Genomic DNA, 12,214 nt, shown 5'->3' on the forward strand with positions numbered 1-12,214 from the left:
CCCTTATATACCTCTTACATATATATATATATATATATATATACACGTTATTATTAGGTTTTGAATGAATAGATATGCAAAACAAAACTTACGTGACCCGGTTTCCATCCCTCGGAAACAGCTGACCCTCTCTCCCACACGTGGGTCCCACTTGTGGTGTCAACTTATCTCCCCCTCGTGAAACGGGCATGTGAATGGGTACAACATAGATGGCTTTGAAAAAGACGATTTTTTTATTATTTTAGTCTTTATATTTTAATATTTCTATAATTATAAAAATAAAACATCTAAATCTATTTATTCTAATATTATTAGTTTTATCAATGAAAACATGAAAATAAAAAAATAATGATCGCTTTATATTTACATCGATACCGACACAGTTGCTGAACAGTGAAAGAATCATCGGTGCTGATATCGAGTAGCATTGTTGAGCAATATTGCTCTGACCTTTTAGTCACTTAACAACTATGTCGATATTGATGCAGATGTATAACGTTACTCGATAACTAGATCAATGCCGACGAAGACAGAGAGTGCCTCTCACATCTCATTGATGACCTCCGTCAATCACCACCTACGCTATCATCATTAGCTTACTAAAGGGATATGTAATTAGTACTTAGGAGGAGAAGGTCGTTTGTTAAGCAAGTTTGGGGTCGAATCAAATGACTCGAACTAATTAGGGACGGATCGCAGATCGCGAACCCTCTCCCGTCTCCTCTCGCCCCGAAACGGCTCGCAATCGAAATCTTGATGGAGCTTCCCAGAGGCGGTCTCCTCTTCCTGCTGTGGTCTATCGCCCTCTTCTTTGCTTCCTTGGTGAATCAAGCCGTGGGCATCCGGTTCCCTGATCGGATCCCGGAGCTGACGCCTACGAGCCAGCGGCCCCTGAGGACTGCCGTCTTTGCCCTCGGGAGCTTCTGGCGATCCGAGGCCGTCTTCGGGTGTCTTCCCGGCGTCGTCCGCACCTCCGTCGGCTACGCCGCTGGATCCAAGACCAACCCCGAGTACCGTAATTTGCGGGACCACGCCGAGTGTGTCCGAGTGGGTCTTCTCTTCTTTACTTCTATCTATCTTCGTGCATCGAATCACCTGATCGATTTTCTCCTTCCCTTTTTCCTCTTCTCTTGATTGCGATTCCCTGATAAATATAGGGGATATTTTCCCTATTAGATTCTTGTTCTGCGAATTTGTTAGAAAATCGCATTAGCATAGAGAAATGTGATTGTTTAGTATCGATTGCAGATGTAGTTAAGTTTGTTGATCATGAGTTGTGTTTAAGATGGTGGTGAAGATTTCAGCGTTATTTACTTTTGACACCAAAATCCAGGTTATATAACATTTGAAGGCATCTTTTTGGTTTGCAAATTTTATATTATTTTTTCAGTTGAACTCTCATTTCTTTATTTTTGTTTAATAATAGCACATGAACAATTGCAATATTTTTGGCCTTGACAATAATAGTGATTTTTGACAACAATCTCAACCATGTTGCTGTTCCTTAGATTGGTTGTGAACATTTGTTGCTACTACTTAAGGTATTCCATATTTTAGGCAATTGTGGCTAGAAGAAGATATGATATGTCTAATCAATCTATGACAACTAGAATTAAGATTTGAACATACCTTTCCAGATGTCTGTTGTATGCTTAGAACACATTGCTTGCTTTGTGATGAAGTTCCTGAACCATTTGAATTTCAGTCACGTGTAGCACGTATCAGTAGGTACCATACAGTGGCACAGGGTATTGACATTGCCTTGTTCCTAGGAAAAAAATGATCACACCTGTGGTATTAGATATCTAAATGACATGATATTACACTACATATTACTACGCCCATCAATCATGTAGCACCTTGATCATGATTTACTGGCAGCATTCCTTTAAAAATGCCTATCCGTGTATTGGAGTGATTTTCACTTGTGTACTGTTCTAAATACAATTGAGACATGTAGCAGACATCATATGTCATGAAGATGGGTTTTGGATAAAATAACTTTTCAGGGTCAATTGGCCATTAGTGGCTTTCTCCATTATCTTTTTCCTTCTTTTCTTGCTCAGGTTTGCCCTTTGAACTCCGTACTCTATTTGGTATCATTTGGTTGATATTTTTTGTTCATTGTAGTTTTCAATTTTTTGTCCTATCAGGCATTAGCTTCTTTGAGTATAAAAGAGCTTAAATTTCATCTAATTTTCCATGTGGACCACTTTGTCAAATCTGACAGATCTTGCTAGATTATTTCTCTTAGATAGATTGCTAGATATATATGATATATGAAGTGATACAAGAATAGAAATCTAAGCGAAAAGATGGCAGTGGCTAAAGTTAGAAGAGGCCAAGGGCCAACCTGCCGAAAACCAAGATGAGAGGACAAGGGCCTCTCATCTTGGTTTGTGTTCTCTCTTGCACCTTTCTTCTGTGCTGTGTGCCGCTGAGAGAAGTTTATGTATGCTAATTTCAATTTTCAAAATCAAGCAAATATGTTAGTTAAATTAGTTATATAAATCACAAAAAATTACTGACATATTTCCAGTTAGATTCTGCCAACAAATTATGCAGTATTGTAATATACTATTTTGGCTTTATGCAAACTTTTCACTCTAGTGAACTTTTTATCAATAAAAGACATACGGCCATATTATGGTTTATGGCATATTGGCTGAATTGTGAAATATAAATATTTTTCTAATTCTGTAATCTAGTGTTAATTTTGAATGCTACTAATTTGTCTATTAAAGATTGATTCAATTTCTGGTTGATACTAAAGTCCAGTTTTACACCATTTCGAATTGACCAAGGATACTATCAAGGAGGAGTTTACTTTTATCGTGTATCTATTTCTTGTGACAACATGAATCATATTCCTGTACCTTTGTGATTGCCTGGCCAATAAAGAGAAGCCAAAATCTATAAGCAACATTTAAAATCTTGGTCCAATATCAATGTCAATATCAGTGCCGAGCAGTATTGTATGTCAGTGTGGCTTGGTATTGATCAGTATAGGAGGAGAGGAACAAGTTTGTTGGTTCCAAGGTCGTCAATGGTGAAAGGCAGCTTCTGGTATAGACTGTAAGGGCAAGTGATGTTGGCATCAGAAGTGCAGATGCAGGAAGCAAGGTAGATGTCAGTTGCAGAGTGGATGCCCATGACAACAGAGAACTGGCAGGGGCAACTGGTGGTGGCATGTATTGAGGAGTCAAGGTCGCAGGAGGTGGTGAAAAGGAGGAGTTTATGAGGCCTCATTCAACAAGGAAGGTCATGAAGGCAGTGGAGCAGGAGTTGGTGGTGGCAAAGGGAGGAAGGTGGTGCTAGTGTAGTTGGCATAGTGCACAGTGGCCAACTAGTTTGTGATGGAGAAAATTATGGAGAAGGAAAAGGAATGGCGTTAGGAAGAAGGGAAGAGTTTGAGATGGATACCTATACTAGGCATTAAAGCTACCATTCAGTATACCTTGATGTAGTTAAGGTTATCTGGCTGTGCAGCTGGTACGGAGAGTGTACCAGGCTATAAGCGCAGTATTGAACTGGAACCAGCAAAATGATTCTGAGTCTATATATTGGTTGGCTGTTGGATTGGTGAAAACCAGCCTATAGTGAATGATATGACCTATAAGCACAGATAGCATTACTGAGAAGGTAGAGGTCTTGCATGTCCCGATTATTTGCGCTCAAGAAAAAGCTATTGCCATGCTTGATTTCTATAAAAAAAGTAATCCAAAACCCTTTTCAACAGTTATTGAAACAATTCTTTACAAGTTAAAGATGTTCAGTTATGTCTAAGGTTTAAATCAGGGAAAAATTGAGTTTGATGAAAATTGTTAATAATGATCTGGTGGAGCTTGCAGTAACCATAGAGGCACTTGTTAGGAACACATGATGAATGAAGTATTAATGATGCTGATCCAGATACTTGGGACAAGTTTCATCAGTGTAATTTGTTATGTATTCAACTTATATGGTCAGGTTTGTGTTTCTTTGCTCCCAAGTTATTTACTGTTTCATAGAATTTGTTGCCTATACATCTAGGTCAATCTTAGTCTATCCTTGATTTCTCAGAAAAAAAAGAAGATACAGCAGTTGTCAAGGTCATCCAAATCAATCTGTATATATTGTTTGATAGTGCCTCCATGAATTGTTTGATAAATAAGTCATTGTTTCTTACTAGTCCTCTTCATTTCAAATCATAAGCATTATTACTATGGGGCTCATTGCTTGCAACAGAATGGTGATAATCTTTGTTGTTTGTCTACCTGTTCTTTTCTTGTCAAATGCTCAAAACCTAAAGATCTGATGATGAAAATTCCTATATGACAATTTGTTAAGTTAGCAGGCAAGCTTAATACCAAATATATGTTATTGTAGTGCAATAAAGCCAAATATTCTTTTTAAATTAATTGATAGATTAGATTGTGTATTGTGGATTGTGGATTGCTTCAAAATATTCTTTAATTCTTATATTGTTATTGCAGGTTGAGTATGATCCCAAGTTGATTCAATTCAAGCAGCTTTTGGATGTCTTTTGGTCTAGTCATGATTCTAGGCAAGTTTTTGGCCAAGGACCTGATGTAGGAGATCAGTATAGGTAATCAAACAAATTTTAGTTCATTCTTCACTCATTTTACAGTTGGTCACGGTTTGTGAGGAACAAATCAGGAAATAAACCTATTAGTATAAAAGGTTATATAAAACATTTATATAAAATGTAATCTGAAATAGTTCGATATTGTTCTATTAGTTAATAGATTATATTGATATATATTTATCTGTCACATTTCAGTTTTATTAGTGATCAAAGTCCAATACCGTTGTCATATTTTTTATTTTATTAGGCCTAAGATTATGTCGGAATGAAGCAAATTTATAGTGGACTTGGCACTACCTTGGAGATTCATTTCTTCCATAGAAAACCAAAAGCTGGTCTTAGGGGTAGTCAATATACTATTATCTTCTCGAGTACCTCTAGAGCACTTTAGTAGTCAATAACTATCAGTTTTGCTAAAGTCAAATGTACAAATCTGATATTGTACTAGCTTCTACTAGTTATCCTTGTTTTCATGTAAATCCTAGTATTCTAAGACAACTTGGAATAACATATCCATGATCATTGCTTTAATAAAACTTGAAATTTGTCATGCTTGATCAAACCTCTGGCTACGTCTGACCCATATTTCACATAAACACTTGTTTCATGTTGTCTCAACATGGGGGTGCAGTGGGTACAGATGCCTAGTTGGGAACCATGAAGCAATTGTGTACTCTATGTTGATAACCATAAGCCATAAACCATAAACCAGAAACCAAGCAATTGTACAAATGCCTAGTTAGGAAACCATAAACCATTAAATTTCTTAGCGTCTCAATTTAGAAAAGGAGAAAAAAATATTGCTATTTACAGAACAATATATTGGTCTTAGAAACACTATAGGATGATATTGGGACGATGACAATAAATAGTTGAAAGAGTTGAGGTATTGGGGTCTCTAATTGTCATTACATGACATTGCATTAAAATAAAATACATAAAACTTTAACTACACAATCTGATTGTTTGAATCGTATGATGAGATTTGTGAGCTGGTGTGAAAATATGCTTGTGGTGGTGCTCATAATGGTATTATCTGTAGTTGCTTGCTCAAGCCGAACAGTTTTCTGCTGAACTTTGGCACTTGAAAAGGTTATTGGGCTGTCTCTGCAGATCCATTATCTTCACAAATCAAACCCAAGAGGCGAGGTTGGCTGCTGTAAGTAAGGAGAGGGAACAGGCTAAAAGTCGGAGTAGTCTTGTGACAACAGAAATCCAGCAACTGGGAGTATTTTATCCTGCTGAAGCTGAACATCAGGTATGTGGGTTCACCAATCTTTGTGGATTCACTGTTATCCAGCAACTAGTCTTTCCATCCAGACAGTCAAGTCTTTGGTCTCCAACTGAGTGAAGGCACTAATTGATAGCTAGTTGGTCAAATATACACTAATTGACATTTAAGCCTACCAACTTATATCTAGTTTTCTATGTTTAATTGTGAACTCTTGGAACCTTATTCATGCAAACTAATCATCGTAACTAGTTCATGAAATATTTAAAAAATAAAATATAAATAAAAAAGCTGTGATATAAATTCCTCAGTTCATGTTGCACTATTTGCAACATGTTCTAAGAGTAAAACTAACATGGGTTGATTAAAAAGGTTATATATGGGCAAATTCATCATATGACCTCTTCATGGCCTGTTATTGTTGGGCTCCCTACAGATTACTATATGATATGTCCTATTTTTGAGAAAACAAATTTCTGGGTCATTTAAATTACTTTTGACAGTTTATGATAGCATCTACACAAGAAGTATTTTTTTTACTATTTTGAGGAATCTCATTTTTTTCTAAAAGTTGACTTCCCACCTTTAACTGCTTGCCACAATTACACTTTTAGGGGGGTATACATTTGCCAAACTATATTATAAATTTGTCTTTAGGTACATATAAATATACAAACAGTTAAGCTAAAATATTATTGGAAAAATTGAGGTCGCACTTTTATCACTAAAAAGTCAATCGTGGAGTCTCTAAATCAAAGATTGGTTTTGTGAAACATGATCTACGATGTTGTAAAACATTTGGAAACCAAAGGTCATACAGTTTGTATATGTTTATTAAACTAACATTACAAACTTGTAAAAGGATCATGCATGAAATATGCTACAAAATTTATAATTGATGATCTAAATAATTTATCATGACCCAAGTGTTATTGTGATGAATACATATAACTTGTTTTCATTCTTCTATATTATGGATCAAATAAATATATTTGATAACACTAAAACTACTTTTTTTCCCATCCACTTGATCAGTTCATCAGAATGTTCCACAACCTGCGTTTTATTTCCCGCCCTGAACATGTTGAACACTTTTGCTAGAATTGATCTTCTATTTGTTGTCATCATGATCTATTTTGAAGTGATGGGATTGATGCCTCAGCCTTCTCGATAAGAACCTAGCTCGACTTTTGATCTCTCGATGAATCTACATATTTTATTCTCTACTTTTGATGTCTTGTTGTTAATACCAATAGCAATGTTTATGTGACTTCTTCGCTATAACTTGTTACTGGAACTACCTAATTAACAATGAATTGCTCTTAGTCTTATCGTTCCTTATTGACTCTGCTATACCTTGTGCAGAAATTTGAGCTGAAGCGTAATCGGTTTCTCCTGCAGCTGATTGGGAATATGCCAGATGAGGAACTCATGACATCAAGCCTAGCTGCAAAGTTGAATGGTTATGCTGCTGAGCTTTGCCCCACAATTATACAAAGGAAGATTGATGCGAAGATCGATGAAATTGTGAAAAATGGTTGGCCTGTCTTACGGGAGATCTAGGCCTAAATCGCATGCCACGATAATACAGCATTATTTCTGTGTTCACTATCTTGCACCATTTTCCAGAAGCAGTAGGATGAGGCAAAAATCCATGAGGTACCACATTTAGTTTTCGCTATATTCAAATTCTTGTGCTTCAAAAGCTTAAGCTGCTATGCTGGTAGATCGAGCTGCTTGGCGATTGACTTCATCCATTAGCTTCCACGCCTTTTGTCATCTCTGCCATAAAATGTCCAGACGAACAAAATAACTGATCTGGGGAACTTTGAGAGATTATTACTGAGATGGCTTCCTATACAGTATATATTAGTTAGGTGTAATCATAGTTATGTTGTAAAAGGCTTCTTTAGCTGTTCGTGAGTTCCAAAGGTATTAAACATTTCATGCAGATTGTTCAAAGCGAAGGATTTGTAGCTAAGAAATACTTTCAGAAAACAAGAATGAGGAAAAGAAAAGAGAACAAAAAGGACATTGAGTTTTTACCCAAAGTTTTTACAACGAGCTACAAATTATACGGATCACAGAAGCAGAGGAATGGAGATTGATCCAAGGAAAAAACATTTATTATACAGCAGGTGTTATCCTATTAAATGTTTTATTTTCATAATTATAAAAATTTTAATATAATTTTTTAAACCTAAAAATTGAAATGCTAAAAAAAGTCTAATGGAGGGTGTTATATAATTAACCTCTTTTAAGTTTTTAGGCAAACATTTTAAAGAATTAGGAAGCATTTTGGACAGCACGCCCAAATGAATCATTCTTTTAACCAATGCAAAAAAAGATTGCTTTTTTCTAATTTTGTTAAAAGAAAAGGTAAATATATGTATATAATCGAAGTCTCTAAATATAGTGAAATACATATAATAAATAAAGTAATTAACATAAAACTCATCTCAGGGGAGATTGCGACAGTCAGTCGTTTGCACGGAATTTAGAGCCTATTATTTCATTTAATTCAGTCGTTGGCCAAACGACAACGTTCTTCTCTGTACGTTGGAGCCCTATTATTTCATGGTGGCTGGCTGGCGTCAGGTGGTGGCACGCAGCCCCCTTCCAAGCGGTTTTGATTCTGTCGAATTTAAAATCGAAATCAAATTCAGATTTATGTGGTTCCGATTTTAGTTCGGGAATTGCCTCTTTTTTTTATTTTTCTCAAAATCTTTCTCCTTTTTAACTATTTATTAAATTATTGAAAGGGATAAATTTATCGTTTGTACAAATATTTAGGTTTTTTCTTTTTATAATTTATTTGAAATTGAATCGAATCACCCGTTTCGATTCCATATTCCAAGAACTGAAACCGAACCATCAAAACCCCCAAATTGTGGTTCATCCATTCAATTTCAGTTCTTGAACCAATGACAACTTACCTTCACAAGTGATACATAAGTAATGAAGCATTTCGTCAACCACAACCATTTAAATTAGTTTTATCCAAGTTGTGCATCACCCTTGTGACATTTGTTTACAGGTAATCTATCTTTTAAGTTATGTGTTTTGGTTCCTGCAAATTCACATCAGATCGACCTTCAAAATAAAATACTGACGCTCACATATAAATTTGAATATGAGATCTATCATTTTTATAATAATACACTGATCAACTCGGATATCTCAACAAAGACTTACGAAAACCCGAGAGATATTATATATACATCAAACTGCTTATTGGATGATGAATTATACCAGAGCCATATACTATGGTTTTCTTCATTTTGTTCAATTTTGAATGCCTACTTGCTTAACATGCTTAATTTTTTTTTATCAAACTTTTTCCTAGTCACATAAAATTGATATTATCCTTGCTGATCATGATACTCCAAAACTAATATGTACACACTATTTTTGCTAGATTTATGCAATATATGAAATCAAATTGATCCTTCCACAGACAAGAAAAGGCACAACTGTACTCACAATGTCTGACCAAATGAAGAATTGGCTTCCCCAATTTGTTATTGCTCTTAACAGAGATTCCACAGCATTGAAGAGTAATCATCCAAATCTTTGCTCAAGAATAGCTCTCTGCAAGTGGAAACTTATACCATAATTTCTTTATATAAAGAAATTATCCGCAAAGACTAAAAGAGTGAATCTGATAAAGGTTTGGATAGAATGAAAGTGTGAAGCTTTACCTCTATAAATAGACAAATAGCATTTGTCTTTCCTTGGAACTTTTCTTTCCTTGCAAAACCATAGATGCTCTGTCCAATTCAAAGAGCTTCTTATGTTGGACACCAGAATAACCTTGTATTTTTTCCTAAGGGGAAACTAACCCCATGCAGAAGAACAAACAGAGAAAAATTACTGGATTTCACTTCCATATCTGCATCTTTTCTTTTGGTAGTAAACATCCAACTATCAGAAGGACCTCACTTCCATATAATCAACTTAAAGATACTAATGTTCTCAATGTTGCCGCTGAGTTGATTGGTTCATGCAACTCATCCTGTTATTTACTATTTTTTCGATTTTAACATGTACCAGAAACAAGTTTGAACTTTGTTTCATCAGCTCATCTGTTCAAGAACTCCAACCTACTGCATCCTGTATCTTTCCTCAATCCCTTCACCTTCATTAACTGTCTAAGTTCACCAATCTCATTCCACAAACCAACACGAGCACACAAGTTAGACCATTCGACATAAACCCCTGAATTGTTTGGATCCAACTCGAGAGCCCTTTTAGCAGCAAAGTTCCCTATCTCAACATTACCGGAATCCCGACAAGCACTAAGCAAAGCACCCCAAACACTAACACCCATATTACTATCACCATCACCCTCTGTTTCAAGTATAATCTCATTGGTAAACTTCCATGCCATCTTCAAATTCCCTACTCTGCAAAGCATGTCGACCACACAGCCATAATGCTCTGGTCCGGGAACCAGATTGTGAACCCTATACATTGATTCAAAGTAATGGAGCCCCTTGATCACATCACCTGAGTGATTACAAGCTGAGATAACAGCCAGCAGAGCAATCTCATCTGGTTTTATCCCTTCTGTCAGCATGATTTCATATGTTAATACCACCTCAGCAAACTGCCCATTCCGGCCATATGCATTGAGCATGGATGTCCATAACACAACATCCCTCCTCTTTGCCTGCCCAGCCAATTCAAACACCAAGCGAGCATTATCCACGAGGCCACATTTTCCATACATCTCCAGCAAAGAACTCAATGTGAATACATCCTCATTGATGATGCTGATCCTGCGTAAAAGATGAGCATGCACTTGCAAGCCCAACGAAATGGCTGGTGCCTCAGCGCAAATCCTCAGAATCGCAGAAAGCGTGAACCCGTCGGGCTCCAATTTGAGTTCACGCATTCTTCGGAAGAGATGCAAGCCCTCCGTCCAAAGCCGGCTTTCTACATATCCACCAAGCAGAGAGTTGACACAAACCGTGTTCCTAACAGCCATTTCATCGAACAACTGGGAGGCATCTTCGACGGCAAGTGATCTGGCGTAGCAGTCGATCAGGGCACCGCAGACGAAGATGCTACAGATCCAGCCCGACCTCAAAGCGCATGCATGGATCTGCCGGCCGAGGCCTGCGGCTTTCAGAGAGGAGGCGACGGTGAGAACGGTGCAAAAGGAGTAGGAATCGGAAGGGAGGCCGAGCCTGTTCACGAGGGCGAAGTTACGCAGCACCAGGGAGTGGGAGCCGTGGCGGGCGAGGGTGGCGATGAGGGAATTCCACCGAGAGACGTCGCGGGGGTCACGGAGGAGGAGGAGGAGTTTGGGGTGGACGTCGGAGTGGGGGAGGCGGTGGGTCCGCAACAGGTGAGCATGGAGTATTTTGGCGGCGGTGTGGGTTTGGGTGCGAAAGCCACGGCGGAGGGAGAGGACGATTTCGGTGCGTGGGATTTGGCTTCGCATCAAAGCACGAGAAGGCCGTCTTGCCTGCGCGCACCCGAAGCCCACGCTTCGATTAAAGGATAGACTGCAGAACCGTGGGCTGCGTTCGATCCACTCCGGTTTATCCGTAACCGAACCGGGTTTATTTTATGTGATTTGACGAATAATGAGTTACAATAATCTCATTCATGTGAAAACCGGCCTCCGGTTTTCCGAACAGGCCGGTGAATCTGGTTTGGTCTGGTTTTAATAACTAATCCTAAATGGTTAGTCTTTATAACTAACTAACCGATGAGCCTAATTATAAATTAACTGTTATAATTAATTATTTTTAACATATTAATTTTATATTTTTAAAAATTATATTAAGATTTTTATACTTATGAAAGTAAAATATTTAGTCCAATTGTTTTAGCAAAATTTATCTTTTTTAACCTTATAAAATCTCAATATTTTACTTTCATAAATATAAAGATGTAATGTAATTTTTAAAAATATAAAGATCGAAATACTAAACATAGTTAAATAGAAGATAATACGCAATTAGCTCTAGTCCATGTGTTTATCTAGCTCAACAAAATAAGGTTCACTTGGTCACAATACTAAGACTATTATGCAAGAACTGGAAAGATAGAACTCTTTGGAAACACGCCTGCTGAAACAACAAATAAGAGCCAAGGATGCTTACCTGACTCACTGACGACCATGCAAGACCTGGAACCGCTAATGCATGCCAAGATCTAGCAAGCCTGAGGATGAACAGAGCAAATTGGTGCTTACAGTTATGCAATTCAAACCAAAAATACATATATCAAAATGATGAGAGATGATTAGAGTTAGTGATGGAACCTTTGAGATTCCAGCAGAGGATCTTCATCACCAGACATCAGGCAAGAAGAGTGCAACATTGGCTAGCAAGAACTTCTGAAGATGAGAGAGGCCTGAATTGGGGAATCAAGCTTTATCG

At 37.3% G+C, this 12,214-nt stretch overlaps 2 protein-coding genes across 2 annotated transcripts; one reads left to right on the forward strand and one right to left on the reverse strand.

The window, feature by feature from the left end:
* The first annotated feature begins 632 nt into the window (after positions 1 to 632).
* LOC103978278 (peptide methionine sulfoxide reductase A5) lies at positions 633 to 7,770 on the forward strand. The gene is made up of 4 exons (XM_009394013.3): positions 633 to 1,047; positions 4,476 to 4,588; positions 5,702 to 5,846; positions 7,185 to 7,770. The coding sequence occupies exons 1-4, from the start codon at positions 757 to 759 to the stop codon at positions 7,380 to 7,382; spliced, it is 747 nt and encodes a 248-aa protein (XP_009392288.2). The 5' UTR covers positions 633 to 756; the 3' UTR covers positions 7,383 to 7,770.
* Positions 7,771 to 8,920: 1,150 nt separating this feature from the next.
* Positions 8,921 to 11,545, reverse strand: LOC103980537 (putative pentatricopeptide repeat-containing protein At3g23330). The gene is made up of 2 exons (XM_065100610.1): positions 9,521 to 11,545; positions 8,921 to 9,410 (listed from the first exon to the last, which is right to left on the reverse strand). The coding sequence occupies exon 1, from the start codon at positions 11,266 to 11,268 to the stop codon at positions 9,901 to 9,903; it is 1,368 nt and encodes a 455-aa protein (XP_064956682.1). The 5' UTR covers positions 11,269 to 11,545; the 3' UTR covers positions 8,921 to 9,410; positions 9,521 to 9,900.
* Between the last annotated feature and the right edge of the window lie 669 nt (positions 11,546 to 12,214).

The sequence above is a fragment of the Musa acuminata genome, chromosome BXJ1-1 (genome assembly GCF_036884655.1).
Source record: "Musa acuminata AAA Group cultivar baxijiao chromosome BXJ1-1, Cavendish_Baxijiao_AAA, whole genome shotgun sequence".
Taxonomy (NCBI): domain Eukaryota; kingdom Viridiplantae; phylum Streptophyta; class Magnoliopsida; order Zingiberales; family Musaceae; genus Musa; species Musa acuminata.

What these genes read in the sequence shown, in the direction of transcription:
- LOC103978278 (XM_009394013.3), top strand. Translation starts at nt 757, where the DNA reads ATGGAGCTTCCCAGAGGCGGTCTCCTCTTCCTGCTGTGGTCTATCGCC. An exon ending in GATGTAGGAGATCAGTATAG is followed by an intron (nt 4,589 to 5,701) that starts GTAATCAAACAA and finishes CTGTCTCTGCAG; the next exon opens with ATCCATTATCTTCACAAATC. An exon ending in CTGCTGAAGCTGAACATCAG is followed by an intron (nt 5,847 to 7,184) that starts GTATGTGGGTTC and finishes TACCTTGTGCAG; the next exon opens with AAATTTGAGCTGAAGCGTAA.
- LOC103980537 (XM_065100610.1), bottom strand. Translation starts at nt 11,268, where the DNA reads ATGCGAAGCCAAATCCCACGCACCGAAATCGTCCTCTCCCTCCGCCGT.